The sequence below is a fragment of the Epinephelus lanceolatus genome, chromosome 4 (genome assembly GCF_041903045.1).
Source record: "Epinephelus lanceolatus isolate andai-2023 chromosome 4, ASM4190304v1, whole genome shotgun sequence".
Taxonomy (NCBI): Eukaryota; Metazoa; Chordata; class Actinopteri; order Perciformes; family Serranidae; genus Epinephelus; species Epinephelus lanceolatus.
In genome coordinates this window covers 38,282,841-38,305,216 of record NC_135737.1, presented here as the reverse complement: position 1 = coordinate 38,305,216, position 22,376 = coordinate 38,282,841, and the positions used below count along the sequence as shown (strand labels likewise).

Sequence of the window (22,376 nt, the reverse complement as noted above, 5' to 3'; positions counted from 1 at the left end):
CTTGTGCGCTGAGCTGAAGTGCCAATCACAGTGATTTGATGCACCAACAGGCTCTGCTGTCGCCAGCGCCTATTCAACATGTTGAATCAGCCAAAAAAAAGCCAATGGGGGCCAATGAGGAGCAACAGTGCGGGACACACCACACCAAAAAGGGCTACAGACGACCATCAGCTTGGTGTATCGGGGCCTTAAGAGATATTAAATACACCAAGTATCAGTTTTGTTATGCTGGATTGTTAGTCCTGTGGCTGTCCTACTCACAGGGAGCTTGATGAAGGTGTCTTTGGGAGAACTGTTCACATAGAGTTTCCCCTGGAAAAACCCTGGGAAGGTCTGCCGCTGACGCATCGACATCCAGTGGCCTGAACTCTCAAGTCTGTAAAAAGGAGAATACACTTCACTTTTCATTTTGCTGAGATAACAGATGACACTCTCCACAACACTTTGTGTGTCATGGTGTGAAAGCACAAACCTAGATTCTGAAAGGTTTTGTTTAGATGCAGTCTGCTGCTGTTTTTCCTCCAAAACTTGACTTTTAGGTGCTCGGGCTCAGTACACAGTGTATCATGTCATTCACTTTGGACATGAATTATGGGGGAAATATTCAGTATCACTTTTTCTTTTGGCTACAGGTTATAATTTGCCTTCAAGTAAATTCAAAAGGTCGCGATGATAGAAGAAAAATTTCCTTCCTTGGTTATGTTTTTTTTTTTAGTGTTCACTCATACAAAGCTTCAGGCCTTGACATTTTCAAGACGGTGCTGATGTGAAGAAACTCAATTTTTCAATACAAAAGGAGAAACACAAAATTAGCTTAAAATACATGCAGATAGTCTACTGAGAACAAATATAAGAAACTAGAAGGTCAGCTAATCTTCAGGCCTTTTTGTTTATTACCTGTGCGGCCCTCTGTATGAGTTGGGTCATCAATTTTGAATATCAGCATAGATTTTATGATTAGAAAGGGTTAAGGACACATGATTAGCAGCATAGAAAGGCACTATAATATTGTAATATGGAAACATAACGAGGGGAATGCATTTGCTCTGGGTCTTGCTAAAATGACCTTATAATGCTTGGCTGTTGTAGATAAATTACCAGATCTAATGACTGATTATGGGATGGGTGGCACATTAAAGGTCTCCCCCCCATGTTTGCATATTTGCAAATGACATTTTGCATCTAAAACAGCCTTTGGCACCCAGCAAACCTATCCAAATGTAAATCCTTATCACTACGCAGAAGGAAGTGTGCATCTCCTATTGATGCTCATGCTCATGACTGCACAAGATGTAAACATTAAAGGGGAACTAATATTTTATTCAACCTGGGCCCTATTACTCTGTCACAGTTACTCTGTTTGGAGTAGTCATGGCTGTATTTTTACCCGATTTTGACCAACTGGATCTGGATGAGCCATTTGAATTTGATGACACGGAGTAGACGGACGTACACGGATGCAGAGCTCATTGAAATTGAAGAGCGGACGAGGAGAGAGAGGGAGCAGCAACAGGCAGAGGAACATGTCCGAATCCAGCTAAAGGTAAACACAGACGTTCATTTCTCCTTTCCGTTATGTTGTCGGATAATTATACTAACAATCCGAGCCTATCTGTGTGAAAAAAATGCACTTTTAGTGGACGTATTTTGACGCTGTCTGAGTGCCCTATTATTTAATATAGCACGTGCTCATGGGCTGCAGGCAGGTCAGCCCGAGCTTCATACTGGAGAAATGACAAATATTGAACATCCTATCACTCATTTAGACAAAAGTAGATCGGAAAATAGTGCCCAGGTTGAAAAAACATTAGTTCCCCTTTAATAACCTCTTCCTTGTCTGAGCTCTAACGTTAGCTAGCTCACACGGTGCCAGGTGAGCTAGCAGTAGATGCACACTTCCTTCAGTTGTTGGGCATAGTTCAGTGCAGGTGACACTTACAAAAAGGTCTGCGGATTATCTTGAGTAGCCAGATCAAGACTTCTGGAAGGAGACAATGCTGTTGGGTATTTTTTCTGGCGCTTTAATACCACAAGCCAAGTGCCATCTAGTTCCATTATATACGATATCTCCAACACGCGGCAACTCACACCAAAACAATCTGTTCTGCTCGTACTGTGTGTTATGAACACCATGTGTTATCACCCTTTAATGTGAAAAAAGTAAACACCAAATTGATGTTCCCACTTTAATTTTAGCAACAAAAAAGTAAAGACTTCCTCATCATGTTGAGCCTCTTGAACACGGATAACAACAAAGATCTTAACTGACTCCAGCTGAGTAATCTACCTGCTGTAATGCTTATAAATTAACATGTTTAACATGAGACGCCAAATTGGAAGGCTGTGTTTTGATTTCTGCATTTTACCATCATGTTCCCATTCTAATTGTGTTAAGCAAGGAGATAATCAGCTGGATTGAATCAGGAGCAGGCAAGCGTACTGACAGAGAAACACAAACACGGAGGGAAACTGGGTAATAATTGAAAGACACAAACCTGTTTACAAAGCCTGGCTTCATATCCAGACTGCGCATAATGAAGTCGCGGAGGGGGCGCTTGTTAAGCTCGATATCTCCAACAAGACCTGAAGGTGAGTCAACACTGCTGTGATTTTTTTTTCTAATGAATCTTAAAACACTGTTAATCACTTTCCTTCAAGGTATATAATAAAAAAGGTCATGCGGAGAGATCATCTACAGAACCGTCAGTTAACAGAACAACGTGTACCTTTGTGCTGCTGGTCCAGCGTTTTCCCATAATTCACTCTTCCACAGTTCTCCACCAACAAACTTAGAGTTCTTTTTCCCTTCAGTTAAAAAATACAGAAAACACAAGAGGCATTAGTGAAATACAGCAGTATTCCTCAGTGGAAAGAATTTACAAAGTAACAAAGGAGGCAAAAATTGCTTTCAGCTGGTCTGGCTTTGGTAATTGATCAAGGCCGATGTGAGTCTGCACTTTTCTGCAAGGTTGAAGTTGACTTTTCAAATTTGTTAAGATAAACAGTCGTTTGAAGGTTTGCTGTTGGCTTAATACCGGGACCTTGCTGCCAAAAAACATCTATCAGCATTCCCCAAAGCTTTCACACGTTGTTAAATATTAACAACTATATGCTTTTGAAAGTAGCTAACAGCAGACGAGGTCTTAACTACATAAGGAAGGGGAAGGACACACACACACACACACACACACACACACACACACACACACACAAGGTACCTTCCCATCAGGGAGTGGAAGTTCTTGCGTCTTATAATCCAGAACACCCACAAAATGTTTGTCCACAAAAACCTAGGAAGGAAACATGAAATGGAAAGCAAATATTTTGAAAAATGAAAATACCCCACGTGAGAAACTGCTCTAACTTTCTGTGTTGCTGATGTGGCCATACGTCAAGATAAAAGGGTCACAAGGGCTCAGCCGGGGCACCAAACTTGTCCCTAGCACAACACACACTGCGTCAGAATGATGTAGAATGATGCAGTATATGTGTGGAGTAATCCATCATGAAATAAAGATACCACCTGCCCTCGGCATGAAGCATTCATGTATTTCACTTCACATTTCATTCAGTGTTTCACTGAAGTTTTTGGAAACCAACTTTTGAGAACTCCAGGCTCTTCTGACTGTCTGACATTAACACTAGAGCAACTGTTTGCAGCCTGAGCTTGTTAATTGTACTCCACAAGTACACTGATCAGGGGTGTGATTTCTAACAGATCACAGTTTTCTACATGCAAACATTCTCACAAAGGAAAGTGTAAATGTGTGATTGCGGGTGCTTTGTGTGCGCGTCTGTCTTCCTGTCTTTACCAGTGCTCTGTCTCTGACGTTGTTCTTCGAGTTGAGGGTTCCTTGGCTGGTGATGGCGGTCTCGTACAGCGTGTAGCCGTAAGACTGGCCGTTGTTATTGTTGACGTGGAGGTTCTCCATGTTCACCGGCCTCTCTGACTTCAGTGGCTAAACAAATATGCAATGGAGATACACACAAGGTTTGGTGTTCATATAATGTACCTTTGAAATCAGGTGTTAAAATGTGATGCAGGAATTCATATATTTAAAGACCCTTATCTGAAATGGCGACATGAAGCTTGCTGTATTTAAAGTGAACACACAATCTCAAAACCACTCTCAATGCAAATGGGTTTCTATGATTCGCAATGCACAATCTCCCACTCGCAAGATGGCTTCACCCAAAGTGATGATTTATCAAACCTAATGAAGCTTTCCTGTCTGGCGTTCAGAGCACTTCTTTTATTCAGCAGCATTCTTTTTGCATACCCTTGGGAGGTGCATTATGCACTCTTCACGAGACAATAAACACTTGCTGCTGTGACACGATTAACCACGTACCTCCAAACACACAGATACAATATCAAACTCAGACATCCCACTCAGTCTCTCTGAAGTCTCTGAAGAGCAAACGCTCTTTTTGAAATGAGGCCGTGTGGCTGGTCAGGGGCAAAGTAATTGTCGTCTCAGAGGGAAGCAAATTATTGCGACGGGGAGTGAATAATTAATGTTGTAAGCGACCGCCAGACATGCTACATCTGGTTTGAATATAAATGCCCCTGAAGAGCATGGTGTAAATGGCTAAACTACACTGCTGGACATAAAAGCAAACAGACATGATGACACCCTCCAAACCAGTTTTGAAACCCATCTCTTGGCAAGGAGAGGTTTTCGGTTGTGTTCATGTTTTATTTCCACAACAACAACCTGCTTTACAGTCATAAAGCTGCACACAGAGGGTTACTGCCAGTCCCTGAGCAGGCCACTAGTGCAGTTAGGAGAGACTGTCTTGCTCAGAGGAACCTCATCAGCAGTAGTTCATTAAGGGAGGAGTGTTACTCATTTACTTCCCTTCGCAGACCACTCTTGACAGGTGTATGAGCTTAAGCTGGTGGTGGAGCATGGCTGCAAGCTCACTTCACTCACTTTCAGATTACCACAGCCATATCTGTGCCCTAATTTGTGATTTTCACTGCTTCAAATTAGATTCTTGTATTTTCTTTATAATCAAGAAATAAAATACGTCTGTAGGAGGTTTGGTTTATGTATTAGAGGAACATATTCTACTGTATATCTTATGATTTGTCATAAATTGTATAGACCAAATGTCACCCTGGAAGATGTGCAGAGGGCGTCGTAGGTTACCTCACATATGGTAATGTTTTATCAGAGCATACAGTTCAAAACCAGCACAACTTCATAGAGATATGGTGCTAAAATAGAGATTTGCTTGAGGTTATGGACACAAAAGGCCTGTTCGAGGTCTGTTATTCCACCTCGCCTTCCTGTATGAAAGGTACTAACACGGAATGGGGGGACAGAGTTGCTCGACCTTTACACCAACAACGGAGGTAGTAAAAGAGCCAAATCAACTTCTGTGTAAAAAGTGTGAGCCGGCAGCACAAGCCAGGTGTGCCGTGTTTTACAAAGTGTAATTTATGCAACCAACCGCTGGCAGCAGTAAACAGCTGATTCAAAGAATTGGACAGACAATGAGTTGCAGCAACTCCTTACCCTTTGAGCAGAGAACGAGATCAGCCGCCACATAACAGGGATGGTACATGATTGTTATTGCCATGTTATGAAATTGTTATTGTTTGTAAAGCGCTGCCCGACACATGCGTTGTATGTCACACTACAGGTTGACATTGTCGTGTTACACATCATGCCTGACATGCCTCTTTTGCTTCCAGAGCGCCTGATGCTATCTGAAATCACACACGGGGGTGGCATTATGCCGGCGTTGTTTGGTTCTGTGTAACAAAGCAAAGCTAGCGTGATGACAGGTCTTCATTGTGGCAGTATTGCATGAGCTCTGTGTAAAAAAGGGCGACAGATAAAGCTGAAGAACAATGCCAACAGGTACAAGACTGCAGGAGATTACTGTGATTATCTGTGTTGTTATTATTGTCTACTGACTGTAAAATATGGCTAGCAAAGCTACCAAATTATAATAACTACTGGTAACAGGTAGTTGGCAAATGCAATATGTCATAATCAAGGCAAGCAGAAACTCTTGCAGATGTAATGGGAGCTACTGTAAGTGTTGGTACTGCATATACACCTGTCCTCAGGCAAGTACAGTCTTAGGGAATCACTCTTGAGAATCTCATGCGCTATGCACGGCTCTCTGAGCAGTGGGAATACATTTTTCAAGAAGAGCACACGGACCACAACAGGCTGCACACCCACATAATTAACAGCAAGTTCTCTTTGAGTTTATTTGATTGGCTTTTGTTTCTCACTAATGCATGAAATATTTAATATATTGCGGTTGTCTGTCAACAACCTTCAGACTCTGTTTTGAGCAGCGCTACACGGATGATGTTTATTATTTCCGTGCCTCCAATTTTGGCACTCACTGCGCTTCTGTAGCTTACCTTGTCAGTGAAATGCAGGCTGTCCCACAGAGACAGGTGCTGCTGGATGACAACAGGCTGGTACGCTCTCCTCTCCTGATGAGAGGGCAGTTCAGGGAGAGGCTGCGCTGGAAAACAAGGAGGAAAAATGAGGATGTGGTCTGTCTGTCTGTCTGTCTGTCTGTCTGTATATGAATTTATTTTCATTTCCTTTACTCTTTATTTACCTCAGAGGATGCAAACAAGTCCAAGCTAACCTTCTAAGGGAATTTGTAAATAATGTATAGACTGCCCACATGTATACATAGATACTGTACATTCCTTAACATATGTAAATTTGGTCAGAGAAGGGAGTTAAAGATGGATTTCCCTGATCTTTAAAGAAATCTCTTGCTGAAGTAAAAACTTGTACATCTACATATCATATCTATGAGAAAGGAAAAGGAAGACAGGAAGACAGAGGAGGGCTGCTTTGTAAATTTACATTGTAAACCATGTTAAGCCTATAAGCAAACTAAGACAATGATCTGCGTAAAGCTGATGCCAAGGCTGTGAAGATTAACCAGCAGCAAAACAATTCACTAAAACAAACAAAAAATAGGGACTGGACCTTTTTCTGGGCCACTTAAGACCTGTAGGCTTCCTTCAGTCTTCATACTCTGAAGCCTAAGAATCACTCAATACCAATCATAAAAGTGACCTGTCCCTTGGAAACAGCTTTAAATGCTCCTTGGGTGAGCCATTTTCCCTCCCCGGCGGCATCCAGTTTGTGCTCCCTGTTGCAAAACAGTCTCTTTACAACAATTAACAGTGGTCGCCCATGCCCTCTCACTGCTTTTAAAGGTGTTAAAGCATGCAGAGCCACCAGCACTCCCTCTGGAAAAGGCTTGACAGCGTTTCCTTATCACCAAGTGGTAACAGCTGGATCACTTAAGGAAGGCTTCAAGGATAACGGCCAACACTTCCTTCTAAATGGCTCTCTACAGCGCTTACAAAGCCAGTGCCTTTGTTAGTGTATATAGTGTGTCAAAACTAAGAGTGGAAGAGTGCACGTTGAAATTTTTTTGTGACAGATTGGAATTTTTTCCACAACAAAGCCTGTATTATCCCAAATTATTCATGTAATGTTGTGCAGAGGAGGCTGTGGCGATGTGTTGCTGGGGGGAGAAACTGGTAGGGTTCAAATATGTTTAAATTTGACATTTGACTTTCTCCTCAGGAGCATGAAAACTTTAAATAAACTGGAGCCATTAAGAGTGAACTGACTAATGCATGCGCACAGGCAGTAGTCTATCTTTTTCTAGATTATACACTGTATTTTTGCAATTTTTGACAGCTTGGTAATTATAAGACAAACCACAAAGCATGTATGTCACAGGTGTATCTTAAGAGCAATGTTGCTGTCAAAGATCAAATTAGACTTTTGACAGATGAGCCTGAATCCATACGAGGCTGTGCAAAAAACAAAACCACAGGGCAAAGAGTGACTGACACGATGACGTCTAAACAATAATAAAATATCAAAAGGAGCTAATTAAAGAACAAAGTCATGTGTTTGTAGTTGCAGAGCAGAACAAAAAGCCTTCTCAGACTCACTCCCATATCTAGGCCACTGCTCATTGTTCAGCAGACTACAGAACATAAGGATGAATCACGCACAGGCAGCCTTTCAAACTATCTTCAATCACCACAACTCTGGGCAAATTATTACTTAACTTGTTGTGCTGGATTTGGTCCCAGATTGCCAAAAGCTACATTTTCAGTCCTGGCCACAAAACACTTGAGACTTCTGCCCCCAACCACAGACGCTTGTTTTACAAATAGAGAAAGCTGCATAAGCAATAAACATGATACAAAGCCTGGTATGTAATTTTCACAACGGGCAGTAATTGGGGGTCTCTGACTTGGGCAGAGATCTCAAACACATCCACAAACACACACACAAAACCATATCTAATCCATGCTTGTAATCATATGCAAAGTTATCCTACTTTAGCCAACAGAGAGCAGGTTCTACAAGGAGAATTAACTTAAGTGGGGAGATGAAAGGAACGGGAGAGAAAGAGAGACAGAAGATGTGGGGCCCGACTCAGCAACAACACACGACACTCACTGTGGTAGTGGCTGAATAAATTCCTCAGAAGATGGTACTTGGTGGTGTAATCCCCAGCCTCGGATAATGGAGCATCGTAATCTGAAAGATAATGCGCTATCAGAACAGCAGGCTCGGGAGCCGGAGAGAGGCAGGGATGCCTCTTACCGTGGCAGATGCTTTCACTGTGCTCCCCTATCAAACATCTTGAGACAGCAGCGGGCCGAGACACATTTTGGGTTATCTTGACAGAAAACTGAGTCTTTTCTTGAGGCAAAAAAAAAGGTAAAAGGTATTCAGAGGAGTAAACACAGGTATAACGACGGCTCAAGGTCAGAGGTGGTCCTCCCTGCTGTGGAAAGGTTTTTCAGAATTCTCCTCTTTTTCTCAAGAACGGGGTCATTACAATGTTAAGTACCCTAGAGGAGGATATAAAACCCATTGTACCATCTTTCATTTACATTTCCCGTGCATTTTATTAGGTAATGAATTCATTAATGCGTACTGCATATTCAAATTTTCAAACAGTTGAAGGTCAGAGGCTCAGGAGTAGGGACAGCGCCATCTACAGATATTTTTAATACCCTAATCATGTTTTAATCTCCCTCCTGTTCACGTTTTTCAAGCAGATACTTACTGGCTGTATTTTAAGAAGGTTATGTTTGATGATTATGTGCACTCCTGAATCAAATATATTTTACAAGCTTTGTGGATACTAGTTCAACCCTGACTAATTAACCCTTTATGATATTTTTCCCAACTCAAGGGGAATTTTGATCATTTAAATGTCACATAATTCTGGTCAGAAACAGGTTCATTACACATACCGTAGCTTGTCACCATAGGTCTCGGTGCCGGCATTCCAACTGCAAACGCTCCGCTCATGAAGCCAAAATTTGTCCCTCCGTGGAACATGTAGAGGTTGATGGACATGTCCTGTTTAAGGATCTCTCTGACCACATGTATCATGTCTGTCAAAGAAAAAAAAAGTCTATAATGTATCTTAATTACACTCTTAATTACAGTAAATAAATCAGAGAATAATAAATGCCCATAAACATTAAAGGTCGAGTGTGTATGATTTAGGGGAATATATTGGCAAAAATGGAATATAATAAATTTGTTTTCTTTGGCGCATGATCACCTAATTAAAGAAGCATATTTTGGTTCACGATGAGACCATCAGAAAAACACAGATTTTTTTTTAGGGTGAAACTGCTTTATTCAGTGTTTTTACCGGTTTTAATTACCAGGCTCATTTGTTTGGAGAAGAACAGACCCCTGAGGATAATTCAACTCCCAGTAAAAACCTCCGTAACACCTAGATCAGAAATAGGGTGAGCACACATTAAGTTACCAGAGAAAATAACTAAGCACACATTAACAGGTGCTGGGTGAGCTGCCTGTCTGTGAGGTGCCAAAAAGCGTAGGAGAAACTCTGATTTGTAACATAACATTGCTTTATTCAGTGTTTTTACTGGTTTTAATCACCTGATTTATTTGTTTCGGAGAGGAGGAGACCTCCTGGTAAAAACCTCTTAAACAATGAATACTGAAGGAATTCTAACCTGGAGAAGTTTCAGTTGGTTGCAATCTGCAATCCTCACGATCACCTTGATGCCAATGTTGGGCTATCTGTCAGCGTCTGTCGCCCTAACAGTGCAGCACACATTGCACGGTTACCCCTTACGGTCCCTGTTGGCTTTTTAGTGGCAGATTCAGCATGTTGAATCAGTGTCAACACCGCCATTGGCGATGGCGAAGCCCATCAGTGCATGAAATCACTCTGATTGGCAGTTTAGCTCAGCGCATGAGAAGAAAAACAGAAGTGAGGAAAGTAAACAAAAAACTAAAGTCAAGAGGGTGTGAGATCAAAATAAACTTGTTACATACGGTAAGATTATTTTTCTTTAGAGACCGAGCTCTTTAGCAGAAACATTTGGTGATGGTTTGTTTTACTGTTCACTGGCTCACAGTAAAGATGCTCTGTTCTTTCAGCATTGGACTGTTTTGCTAATGTGCTAACTGGCTAACTAGTGTCAAGACGGTCTCCCTTTTTGAAAGACGATTTCAGACGAACGCCATCTGCTGTTGTGAAGAGTTATTTCCTCTCACGCAGGCCCAGATCATACGTGCTAGTTAGCTGTTGGCTAAAGTCTTTGCGGTGTGTTCATGTGAAATTTTTTGGCCAAGATACGGCAACGTCAGGTGACGCATCAGGGGGCCTCAGTCGCCACTAGTTCTCTGGTCAGTGTGGTGTTTCTGGGCCTGTAGACCCATTAGTTAAAAATGAAAAAAAAAAAAAAAAAAAAAAATCAATTTGACATCAGCTTTAACAAGCCACCATTTCAATAATCCTATTGCCCTCAATTCCACTTCAATTGAAACACAGACGGACCTCAGCCACACATCTTATTACAGGTTAGAATAATTCATTACAGGGCAATGCTCACACCCATAAAAAATTGCCTACCTCCCTGCACAAATTAGCTACCTACATTTTTGCAGGGAACATAGCAGAGAAAGTAATTAAGTATTCAAATTGGACTTTAGTAGTCAAATTGGACTGACTTTAATGATTTGAATCAAGGGCATGAGCCTTGATGAATAACAATTGAGCGGGGTGAGTAACAGAGCCGACTCAGTTGGTTTCATGGCGGTGGCACTAGCTGCGGCCAACTGCTGGGTGTGTTGCAGTGTGCAGAGCACTGAACTGTCAAGGACACGAATCCCCTCTGAATATCCCAATGTTCATTTCATAGCTGTGACACTTTCTGCGTGGTGAGGGTCTTTTTCTTTTCCTTTTTCTCACTGAGGAGAAAATATATAAGGAAGCCTTTCATTTTCAGGACATTTTTTGTTAAGATGTGGATGGCTGCTGGGAACGACAGAGAGTAAAAAGGAAGCTTGAGGCTCTGCACTGTGTGTTTGAAATAAGATGTTTCTGAGAGCACTCAAGTCGGTGATAGCAGAGTGTGTAGCTTCCATTAATCTTTACAATTGTGAAACAGGTGCTATAATGTATGCCAGGACTGTGCATTATACTAAAAATATAACCGCCCTGAAAGCAGCATGTGGACCATGTTATCTGGTGTGTGGGAGATATTGGAGAGTACATACTGAATGAATCTGTCGCTGGCTTTTTTACATTAATATTGTACTGGCACCCTTTATACTTCTAAGGCCCATAACAACAGCCAGGACAAGGTGATCCGACCTAAATATCTTATGGCATATGTGTTTTTGACACATAGCTCAAACAACTAGAGGATTAATTGATTATTCAATAAAGAGAATTAAATTCCATTAACTGATCATTATTAATTAAGCTTTTCTCTGTATTATATCACTCCAAATTAAATATGGATTACTGACTGATGATCACGTTGGGCTCTGGGATTACGAGTACATTTTCACTTTTGTTTAGACATTTTAAAGGGTAACTGATTGATAAAAAAAAAAAAAATCAACAGCTTAACTGAATATAGAAACAAGCACTACTTCTGCCTTACTGAAATGTCCCCACAAAGTAAGCTAAACTACATATTTGTAAGATATTTTAAATTAAAGCCCCTACAAGGAACTTTCATTTTGAGTTGATTTTGACGACCCCGTGGACAAAAGCGGTAGTGTTTTGCCGGAATGAAGCCTACATTTCCCACGAGCTCTAGCGCGTATTGTCGTAAAGACGCTTACCTGGCTCGTGCATGTGTTTGTTTTGGGGATGAATGAAACAACAAGACGGGAAAACCTTGCCCCCAGCTCCACCTCTCCAGCGTATAAGCGCCACTGCCGCCGGGGTAAACGCAGCGGTCGGGTGGTAAGGCTGAAGGCCTGTTTGGCGAGCACTTCCACGGCTTCTTGAACTGAGTATGGAGCGGTGCCTCGCCTCTTTATTTCTCAGCACTCGCTGGACCCTGTCAACGCCTGGCTGGTACCTGTCGTCGGCCCGGATGAGGTGTTCCAGTCCAGTGCTTTCACAGAACTTTTACCCAATGATTGCTGCTATTTTAACTCCCCGCGGACGTCGGGTTGAGGAGGAGGAATAGCGACTATTTATAAGAGTCACTAAATGTAAGCAGCTAGGTAAGATGACGTGTGCCGTCTGAGTGCCGTAAATCGCTTCGTCCTGGACGCGACCTGCGGTGGACCCGGACACAGTTTCCTAAAGGTATGGATATACACTATATAGAAATAGCTTATCTTCACACCGATGGTCTCATTTGCTGTTGTAGGTCACGCACAGACATCAGCAGAAACGAGAGACTTTTGCATATCCAGTTAAAAGTTCCTTGTAGTGGCTTTAAGGTTAAAAGTACTCTGTCAGGGTTTTGACCTCTAGTACCACTCTGTTATGCTAGCACATGCACAAGGATGCACATAAATGTGGGGAGTGGTAGAAAGCTATAAAGTACACTTTCTGTACTGAGCAATTTTGTGGTACTTGTACTTTACTTGAGTATTTCTATTCTATGCTGTTTTATACTTCTACTCCACAAAGTTAGATGGATTTTTTACTCCCCTACACTTATTTACCAGCAACTTTTACTTACTTTTACTTACTTTTATTATTTTTTGTAAAAAAATGAAGATATTTTATACATAGAGAATGGAACTGATAAGACTTCATTGATAGCAATGCCATCATTCATTCTACTTATCTGTCTGAACAGAGTGTAGGTGAAATAAGAGAATATTTGTAGTCTTAGTTTTTATTCAGGTTTTCTTAGTCAAAAGAAAAAAAATGTTATTTCTGCCTGCATGGCTCTAAAAGGATATTTACCATCTGTAAAAAAAAAAAAAGTGCACCTAATTAGGAAGCAGCGGCACGTGTGCATAGAGTATCTGATACATGACATTCCTGGAATTTAAGCCAGTGTAGCACAGAAAGATTTTTCAGTACATTAAAGTACATGATTTTGTCAATAATTGAGTCCTTGCCCCTTATTTTCACAAAACATGTGGTAAGAGTCCCCTAGGAAGAGCTTGTAAGCATTGCAGGGGAGAGGGATGTCTATGGTGCTCTGCTTGGCCTGCTGCCCCGACAACCTGGCCCCTGGATAAGCAGATGAAATGAGATGGATGGATGGATGGATGGATGGATGTGGAAAGAATATTCCAGCCTGTTTTTAATGCAGATCTATTTGTTTTAAATAAACTGTGAAATCAAGTTTCATATTTCTATTTCAATAAATGTATCACTATAAAATTGGCCTTCAGTGCTTCTACCTTTGACACATAAGTGCACTTTGCTGAAAATACATATGCATCATAAGTAAGATTTCTAGACTGTTGTTTTGTTCCTCTTACTCAAGTAAAGGATCTGAATCCTTCTTCCACCACGGCCCGTGGGTGACATGATTCACAGTCCTGCCAATGGTTTCACACTATTCCACTACTCAACAGTTGGTGCAATGAGGAGCCAAGAAATGAAGCAATGCACCAACAAGAAGAAGACGACTGATCACAAGTAATCACGAATGTAAACAGTGTAGATTTCAAATTGTTCCAAAAATCTGCTCTGCAAATGTTTTAAGAAGAAGAAGTCTCACATATTGTGTCATGTCTTATGTTCAGGTGCAGATGGTTAGATATTGTAGAAGACAGGCAGACAGTGAGTGTATCTGCGTGTGTCTTTGCAACCACAACATATGTGGATATAGAGAAAGTGCGAAGGTATGAGATGAATGTAACTCCTACAAAGAGTAACACCTCCACCTCGGTTCAGTACAGCAGTGAGAATCATCAGAGCACATCTTTGAACAATCCTGGACAAAGAAGTGTTTGAGAATCTGGCCTGTGAACATCAAATATATGGCCCAGAGACAAAGTCGAGAGGATGGGACACAGGCTCTGGTTTGTGATACCGGGCTCACAACTTACCATGCATGAAAAGTATATAAATCTCTGACAAAGCCCCAAAACAAGGAAGAAATGGCCATATGCTAAGCTGTACATCCCAGCTGCACTGAGTGGGCTCTGTGCCTTTTTGTGAAGGAACCACAGTGTTAGAGATACTGTCCTTACACTCAGTCTGAAGAATTTATCTTACACAACCTCCAAAGCAGGGAGCTTGTCCATACCCTGTCTTTCCCCTGGCACAGAGACTGTTTTATTCTCAGCAAAAGGGGTTTGTCTTAAACCTCTTACCCTAAGGCACTGAGACTCTGTCTTACCCTCACGACAGTCTGTTCCACTGTCAGAGGTTCTGAATTGGCTCGCAACAAAAAAACCTGTCTTATCCCGGTCTCAAATTAACCAGTATTATCGACCTCCTGTACAGAGAGAAACTGTTTCACCCTCAGCAAAGAATCCATCAGCAGAAATCCCGTCTTACTCTCAGTTGAACACCTGTCTTAGTTTTATCAGGGATCCTACAGCTCTCTCGAAAGAAAACCTGCCTACCTATATTGAGTCAGTCTTACCGTCAGCTGTGTACACATGATGAAGGTCCCCCCAAATGTCGAACCAGCCAGACCAGTACTCCATCACCATCTTTGGCTTGTGAGGCTAGTGGAAGAGAAAATGGTCAGTTAAACAAAAGATGCATCGAGATGACCTTTCAGGTTCTTTCAGTAACTACCTGACTGCACTTGCAAACACTGAAGAAAATCTTTTCGAGATTAAAGATATACTTAGGCCACTAACTTTTACTTTTAAGGTAGATAGGTAACCAAAAAGTTTCACATGGACAGTGTATATATTGGAAAGAGCAAGGACTGACAAATTAGACTCACTTGTATTGCATCCAGATACTTGATGTCATTTGGGTTCAGTTTCTGGAAATTGATGGTTTCTAGTGCTTCAGACACAAAAAGGTAGAACAATGTTAACACATGTAGAAAATAACAGTTCAAACTATACCAAACATGCTACAGAAAGAGCTTTATGGAATACAGTTTGTTGTGAGCTGTGCTTAAACCCTCACATGCCTCTTCTCTTGTCATTAGAGAACCATTAAGAGTTTCACGTCCTGCCTAGAACTTAATATAAAGCAACATTTTTCTTCAAATCACAAAGTTAAAAGGCATTAAAATGGTATAATGTAAGCTTCTGCATTAGGAATCAGCCAACGAGGCATCAAACTTCATCTGTTCACCTATAACGTGCAAATTAGGTTTAAGAAATATGTATTTATGTAAGTACCCTGAAGGGTTCATTATACTCTGGAGGATCCTGCTTTGTAATTATGATGATGATGACAATGCATGGTTTGCAGTGATAATGAATACAGAAATGCTCATTTCAATTAACAACAACCTTATTATGGCATTAAAACAATGTTTGCTTTTGTGTGTGCGTTAACTTTGGTTATTTGTCAAAGAAAATTATTTTTTTATTGGGGCTTCACAGTGTCTGTGTCAGTGTACATGCAAAAAGAACAACTATCTGCAGCAACACAGAATCCTTTGTGTGCAGGTCTGAACTGCAGCTGCCTGACACCAGGCCACCCTTTGGCTCAAACCTCTTGTCATTGTGTGAAAATACAACACACCAACCATCGTACTGTGCGTGTGTGTGTGTGTGTGTGTGTGTGTGTGTGTGTGTGTGTCTATGCACGGTCTTGTTTGTCTGTCAGCCCATTTGACAATACCTCCTTTCACTCCTCCACGCTTTAGTCCTTCCCTGTTGTCTGAGGCCAGCAGCAGCTCGGTGATGCCCCTTGACAGTAACGCCTGGAAAAATAATTGTTGATATTTTTATATTTTTTTGGAAGGGAGTGAAAAGAAGAGTGAGTGGAGAATAGCAGGGGTAACAAAGTAAATTATAGCTGCTGCGCAGCAATGGTCGGGGCCGGGCAATTTTAGGCAAAATTAGGCAATTCTGAGCAACAAGCACACTAAAACAAAGCATATCACAACATAGAAGTTACATCATATAATTATGGCACGCCCTTCAAATTGTGGATGAATGGCTGAAATGATCAGACTCATAATATACAAAGGAAAGAAAAAACTCAAGAACAAGAAAGTAAGAATAACATAAACTGCTAGCAATTATGAACAAACTGGCCTGATCTAGCTTAAAGCTAAACATTATCCATGGTGACAAAGATGAAAACATTTTTTAAAATGTAAAAGTAGCTATTGGATAGACTCTGCATATTGACTGATAGCTAAGCCAAATAAACAGGGAAAAGAGACAAGGGATAACAGGGAAAAGTGTTGATAAAGAGCATTTGTCTCTCTGCAAAACTGCCTGGATCATAATTATTTTAACCTTGGTAGTCTCTAATCCACATCCACACTTCTATCTCACTGAGCTAATTGGCAAGTGACAGTTCATGTGTGGCTTCACAAATTGACTAAGCCAAGCATCAGGGTGCCAGACAGTAGCCATCCATGCCATGGAAAAGCAAATTCAAAGTTAAAGTTCCAAAGCTGTAACACATATGGTTGATGGTTGAAATGTCACATGTAGCTTCACAAATTGACTAAGCCAGTCACCTGTGTGCAAGACAGCAGCTGTTAGTGTGTAAAGGCAGATTTCAAACGGCTGTCAAAAATTCACCTATTAAGACAAAAATCCGAAAATACACAAATTACATCTAGACAGCATGGAGATGTTGGTAATTTGTTTTTAACAATGATTTATTGGCTCCATAAGTGAAAAACTGATGTTTTTGCATTGACTCCAATTGTTCGCATGACAGCGAAATTCAAAATGCTGTAAAAAAATCAGTTTTTGAGATAAAATTCTGATATTTTCCAAACGTCATCTACCATGACTCCAAAATTTTGTCATTTTTTTAATGAACATTGAAAATGTATTTAGCAAGAATTTGCATGTATATGTTTACAATACCGTTTACAGTCAAACATTCTGATGCACTGTAGGCTCAATTTTCAATAAATCAAAAATCTGTGTGGATCGTTTGTGTAGGACAGTCTGAAGATGCTCTGTAGCAAGTTTGGTGTCAATTGAGCAAAAATTGTGGGAAGAGATAGATTTAAGAAGTTTTACAGTTTCTGAAAAAAACAGAGTGATGGACTTCATAATTTGCAATAGGTTTAAATGTACAAAAGTTTCTTCAGTATTGGGGCTACATTTTGGTTAAAGTTGCAAATCTGTAGCACATATGGTTGATTTGTTGTGAATTTTCAAAATTTTGAACTTTAGATGCTTGCTGTAGCACCACCATCAGGACTATTGGCCTGTTTTTGCAGCTGAGGCAATCTGGCATGGGACTGGACCTTTGTGCAAAGTTTGGTGATTTTTCGCGCATAGGAAGTATGATTTCCTCGAAAGAAGAATAAGAAGAACATGTAGCAAAACAATAGGGTCCTGGCAGCTTTGGCTGCCCGGCCCCTAATAAGTGCACTCTCATCTATGAGCTACCAATTACCGTTGAAATAATATCCAAGTTCTGTTTCTTACCTCCTTGATGAAGGGCATGTACGAGTCATCTTCAGCGTAGGAGCCATATTCATTTTCCACTTGAACCGCGATAATTGGGCCACCCTTGGAGTACTGGACATTAATTATCCAATGAAAGGACACATATTAGGGCCTGCCACCAGCTCTTGACCATTCGTTCCCTCAATACAGATACGTTTTAAAAACACTGTGAAATGGAGCAGAGTTTGTTCAATGATGCATGGAGCTGATAAAAAGGAAAACTGGCTGCTGAACTAATAAAAGGACACTTAACCCCAAAACATTTTTTTCTTCTTGCCTGTAGTGTGATTTATCAGTCTTGATTGTTTTGGTGTGAATTATTGAGTGTTGGAGATATCAGCCGTAGACACGTCTGCCTTCTCTCCAATATAATGGAACTAGATGGCACTCAGCTTGTGGTGCTTAACGTGCCAAATATACATTTGAAAAACTCAACAGCAATGTCTCCTTCCAGAAATCACAATGCGGTTACTCAAGATAACCCATAGACCTTGTTGTGAGCAGTTTCATGTGGGAACTATTTCCCTTCTACTGAACTACACCTGCCAACTGTATCACTGCGCGGAAGGAAGAGTGCATCTACTCATGGACGAGAGGCTTGTGACTGTGACAGCGCGAGATGTAAACATCAACGGTGTCCTCCTCTGCTGAGCTGTAACATTAGCTAGCTCAGTGGTGCTAAGTGAGCTAGCAGTAGATACACGCTTCCTTCTGTGCAGTGATGTTGTTGGTGGGTGAAGCTGGTAGAAAGAAAATAGTTCCTATGTGAAACTGCTCACAGCAAGGTGTGTGGTAGGAGTGGGCGATATGGCCTTAAAATAATATCACAACATTTCAGGGTATTTTAGCAATAATGATATTTTTGACAATGACAAAATAGTAAATAGAAATTGTATTATTAATTTAAGAAAACAGAGTTGCAACAAAATCAGTGATATAGTTTTACAGGTCAACAGAACAGCTTGCCATCAAATATTAAGTAAAAACTAAACAAAAATGATCTGTAATTTCTTTAGTTTGTGAACAACAACAGTAAGTCAGCAGCTCCCAAATACATAAAATATACCCTGGGATCTATATTTATAGATAAACAGACAATTTCCTTCTCTTTTAGCAAAATCTTTAATTTGTTTTTTCCACCTGGACCTTTATGCTCTGCCATTTCTCCTCTAATCATCACACTGTAACCTGTGACACACTGTTATGATACCCCAACTATCGCACATACACATATATGTAGTTTTTTGTCGAGCTGCGAGCGTCATGTAGGTTTACATTACCAAAGGTTTATGACAAAATCACTTGATGACACCAACTCCCATGTGAGCATGGCGAGAGAGGAGAGGGAGAGACGCTGTGCTGCTGCCGGAGGAGCCGCTGAATGAGTTCCCTCTGAGCAGCAACTTGTTAAAAGAGTCTAAGAAGTCCGGGACTGTTCATAAAACATTCAGGACGCCACAGTTTGTTCCACACTACTGAAGCTGTTCCTCTTTTTGGAACCACCGTGGAGTTGGTAATAGTTTTGCTTTCAGCCATGTTTGTTGTTGCCTTGGGTAATTGTACGGCTATTTCAGCAAGTCGAAATATTACAATATATATTTTTCATATGATATTAAAAATTATACTGGTATTATCATGAATGAGATGATGTGGCACACCCCTAGTCTGTGGATTATCTTGAGTAACCGGGTCATGATTTCTGAAAAGTAACACTGCTGTTGAGTCTTTCAAATGTCTTCTTTTATTTTTTTGATGCTTTGAGCATCACAATCTGAGTGCTATTTAGTTCCATTATATTTGAGAGAAGGCAGACGTCTCTCTGGCCGATATCTCCAACCCTTGGCAACTCACACCAAAACATCCAGATTGGTAAACAGCACTACAGGTAAGAGGAAATATTTTTTATTTTTTATTTTGAGGTGAACTGTCCCTTTGAGCTCCAGGTGGATACAATAATGAAAACACCACAAGACACCAGTTCATACATTCTAGATGTGCTGGTCTCAAAAGCTGAAAATGTCTTCGCTGTAGCAGTCATGAAAGTCATTACACTGTGTATGGGGCACTGTACTGCAAACAATGGTCAACATAATGATCACCAGCAGCTGCACTTACTGAGGAGGTAATGACAGAAATGCTGCATGCAGGGATAATATATAACCGTGAATACAATGACTCTATTGTGAAAATATTTATATATATTTTGTACAGAATACTTTTTGATTGCATGCATGCTGACCTGTTTTTATAGATGTCACTGAAAAAGTGTTTGCGTCTTTGAGAAAATATGTATTTTAGTCATATTCTTTTTATCCATTTGGCCTCTGGAAAATATTGTAGTGCGTGTGTACATCAGTTAAATTAATGTTTACATTTGTTTGTGATAAAATGGAAAGTACCTGATGTGGAACAACTCTCTTAATGAGCTGATTAAAGAAGGAGTTGACTGCATCAGTGAATCCCAGGTAGGTTGTTCTCAGTTTCATGTTTCGGTCCCGTAGAAGCCAACTGCAAAGAAACCAAAACCTTTAAAATGCAAAGAAAGTAACATTTCACCAGAGTTCTTCAAAGTGCTCTTCTGTGAACTCTCTTTAGGTTTTTTTTTAAAGCTATCGAAGATAATCGCACCGACCTAAGCATGACTATCATAAAGTGCAATGCAGGGGAAGTCATGCTTCACTGCGTGCCCCCAGAAACACTCTGTTTTGATGATTATCAAATAAATATTACCTCAACGTCACATTCCCTGGAGGCAAAACCACTCCAAAAATACCTACTTCCAGTCTTTTCCCCCTCCAACATACACCCCATTATCTGTCCAAATCTATTTTGATTACAGAAATAAATGAACTCATCCTTTCAGGGAGCTGTGCCTGTCAGATTTAATTATTGTTCTTTCTACTACCTCACCAAAAGCCTGGGAAATCATCTGTGACTTTCATCTGAGTAACATAAGAGGTGTAGTTATATGATGCATAATGTCCTGTCTTAAAGTCACGCCATCTTTGTATCATACACATACAGCACTGTGAGATGGACCAATCTCACCAAGACAAACTCTTTGTTGTACAGTACGCAGCAACGCGTCTGGTGAAACTGGCCAAATAGATGACAGAGACGGCACACTTGAATTCACATAACTAAATTATTTCCACGAGTTTAATGGATTTAGCCTGCAGCAAAGATACCGCTAACAAACAGATTACTTGACTGAACAATTCATTTCCGAGCCAATTTAAAGGATTCATTTAGCACCCCACTGGCTATTCTAATAAATGATTTAAAATGTTACTATGACTGTAACAGGGTGTGTACAGGTACCAGACACTTAAATTTAATGATTTTTAGGACCTTTTCAAGATCATGTTTCATCAGATTAGAGACTCATTTTTGGACAAACAACTGGAGCATTGCAGGTAAGTATAAAGGTACGTATACATGTGGTCCTGTGCACAGGTAGGCTTCATGGTTACTAGAGTGAGTCAGGTGAATCTACATCTTGCCAGCAGGTAAATGCATGTATTAAGTAAAAGGACGGCATTAATTTCAGAGCTAGGTTTAAAGGTGTGTAACATCAGGTATATTGACTTTCACACAGGGAAGCCTGACACATTTGACAAAAAAAAAAATTAAAACATGTATAAAAGAAACTACACAATTAGGATATCACAAATTTAAATTTAACTGAATCAAATTTAAGACATTTTTCAACTTGTTAAGGACCTGCAGACAGTCTGTGTAAGGCAAATACAAAAAAAATCTGCAGAGCTAACACTTAATTGTGATTATTACCTTGGAAGTCCCCCTAAATCCCACTCAGCACAGATGTACGGCCCTGGACGCAGAATCACCAAGAGGCCCAAGCTGGCTGCAAGGCGCAGGTAGGCTCTAAGAGAAAGGTACAAAATGTGGAGAAGGTGCTGTCAGTGAGGTCTATTACTTTCAGTGCAGTCCATTTAAAATGTTTACTGCAGCAGATAAAAAGTGGGGACAGACAATTATTCTGAATTAAAGCAGATGTTCAGCTGCAAATGATATCTCATTATCATTAATTCTAAATTGTTTCACTCCATTATTATTATTTTTTGCCATTTTCAGATTGTTTTATTTGTGACTGAGGCAACCTCTGCTTTCAGCACCAGACTTGACAGCAAGCGGCACATTTGATGGATTGATGCCGTCTTATCAATAAATCAAGAATCAGTGATACTGACTGAGTGCACAGCTAATTAATCAAAAGCATTTCTTGAGGGTAAATGTACACCCTCTCAGTGGTATCGAATTATAAGACTGTGGAAAGCTGAGCCGTGCTGTGATGCAACAGTGCCATCTGCAGGAATGCCTTTTGTCGTTCCTCACTCTAAATCCAGCTGATCCTCAAAGTTGAACACCCCTCGCTCAGGCTCGTGCAGGTTCCACGGCACATATCTGAAAAAAAAAAGTGGAAGTTAAATACATTTTTATGTGTGTGTGCTTTGAGTATTTTGGTGGTAGTGAACTCCATGGTTTTTAAGA

General features: G+C 40.6%; 1 protein-coding gene across 1 annotated transcript in view; it reads right to left on the bottom strand.

Annotated features, from left to right (window-relative positions):
* The window catches only part of LOC117260100 (beta-galactosidase-1-like protein 2), a 28,796-nt gene that overhangs the window by 4,066 nt on the left and 2,354 nt on the right, over window positions 1–22,376 (bottom strand). The window contains exons 3-17 of the mRNA XM_033631982.2: window positions 22,221–22,289; window positions 21,654–21,749; window positions 20,261–20,369; window positions 17,841–17,933; window positions 16,057–16,138; window positions 15,200–15,264; window positions 14,888–14,972; window positions 9,290–9,433; window positions 8,484–8,564; window positions 6,392–6,498; window positions 3,813–3,959; window positions 3,219–3,290; window positions 2,727–2,805; window positions 2,496–2,583; window positions 262–376 (exon numbers count right to left, since the gene is read on the bottom strand). Of these exons, the coding sequence (XP_033487873.2) occupies window positions 262–376; window positions 2,496–2,583; window positions 2,727–2,805; window positions 3,219–3,290; window positions 3,813–3,959; window positions 6,392–6,498; window positions 8,484–8,564; window positions 9,290–9,433; window positions 14,888–14,972; window positions 15,200–15,264; window positions 16,057–16,138; window positions 17,841–17,933; window positions 20,261–20,369; window positions 21,654–21,749; window positions 22,221–22,289 (1,432 nt within the window). The remainder of the gene's footprint in view (window positions 1–261; window positions 377–2,495; window positions 2,584–2,726; window positions 2,806–3,218; window positions 3,291–3,812; window positions 3,960–6,391; window positions 6,499–8,483; window positions 8,565–9,289; window positions 9,434–14,887; window positions 14,973–15,199; window positions 15,265–16,056; window positions 16,139–17,840; window positions 17,934–20,260; window positions 20,370–21,653; window positions 21,750–22,220; window positions 22,290–22,376) is intronic.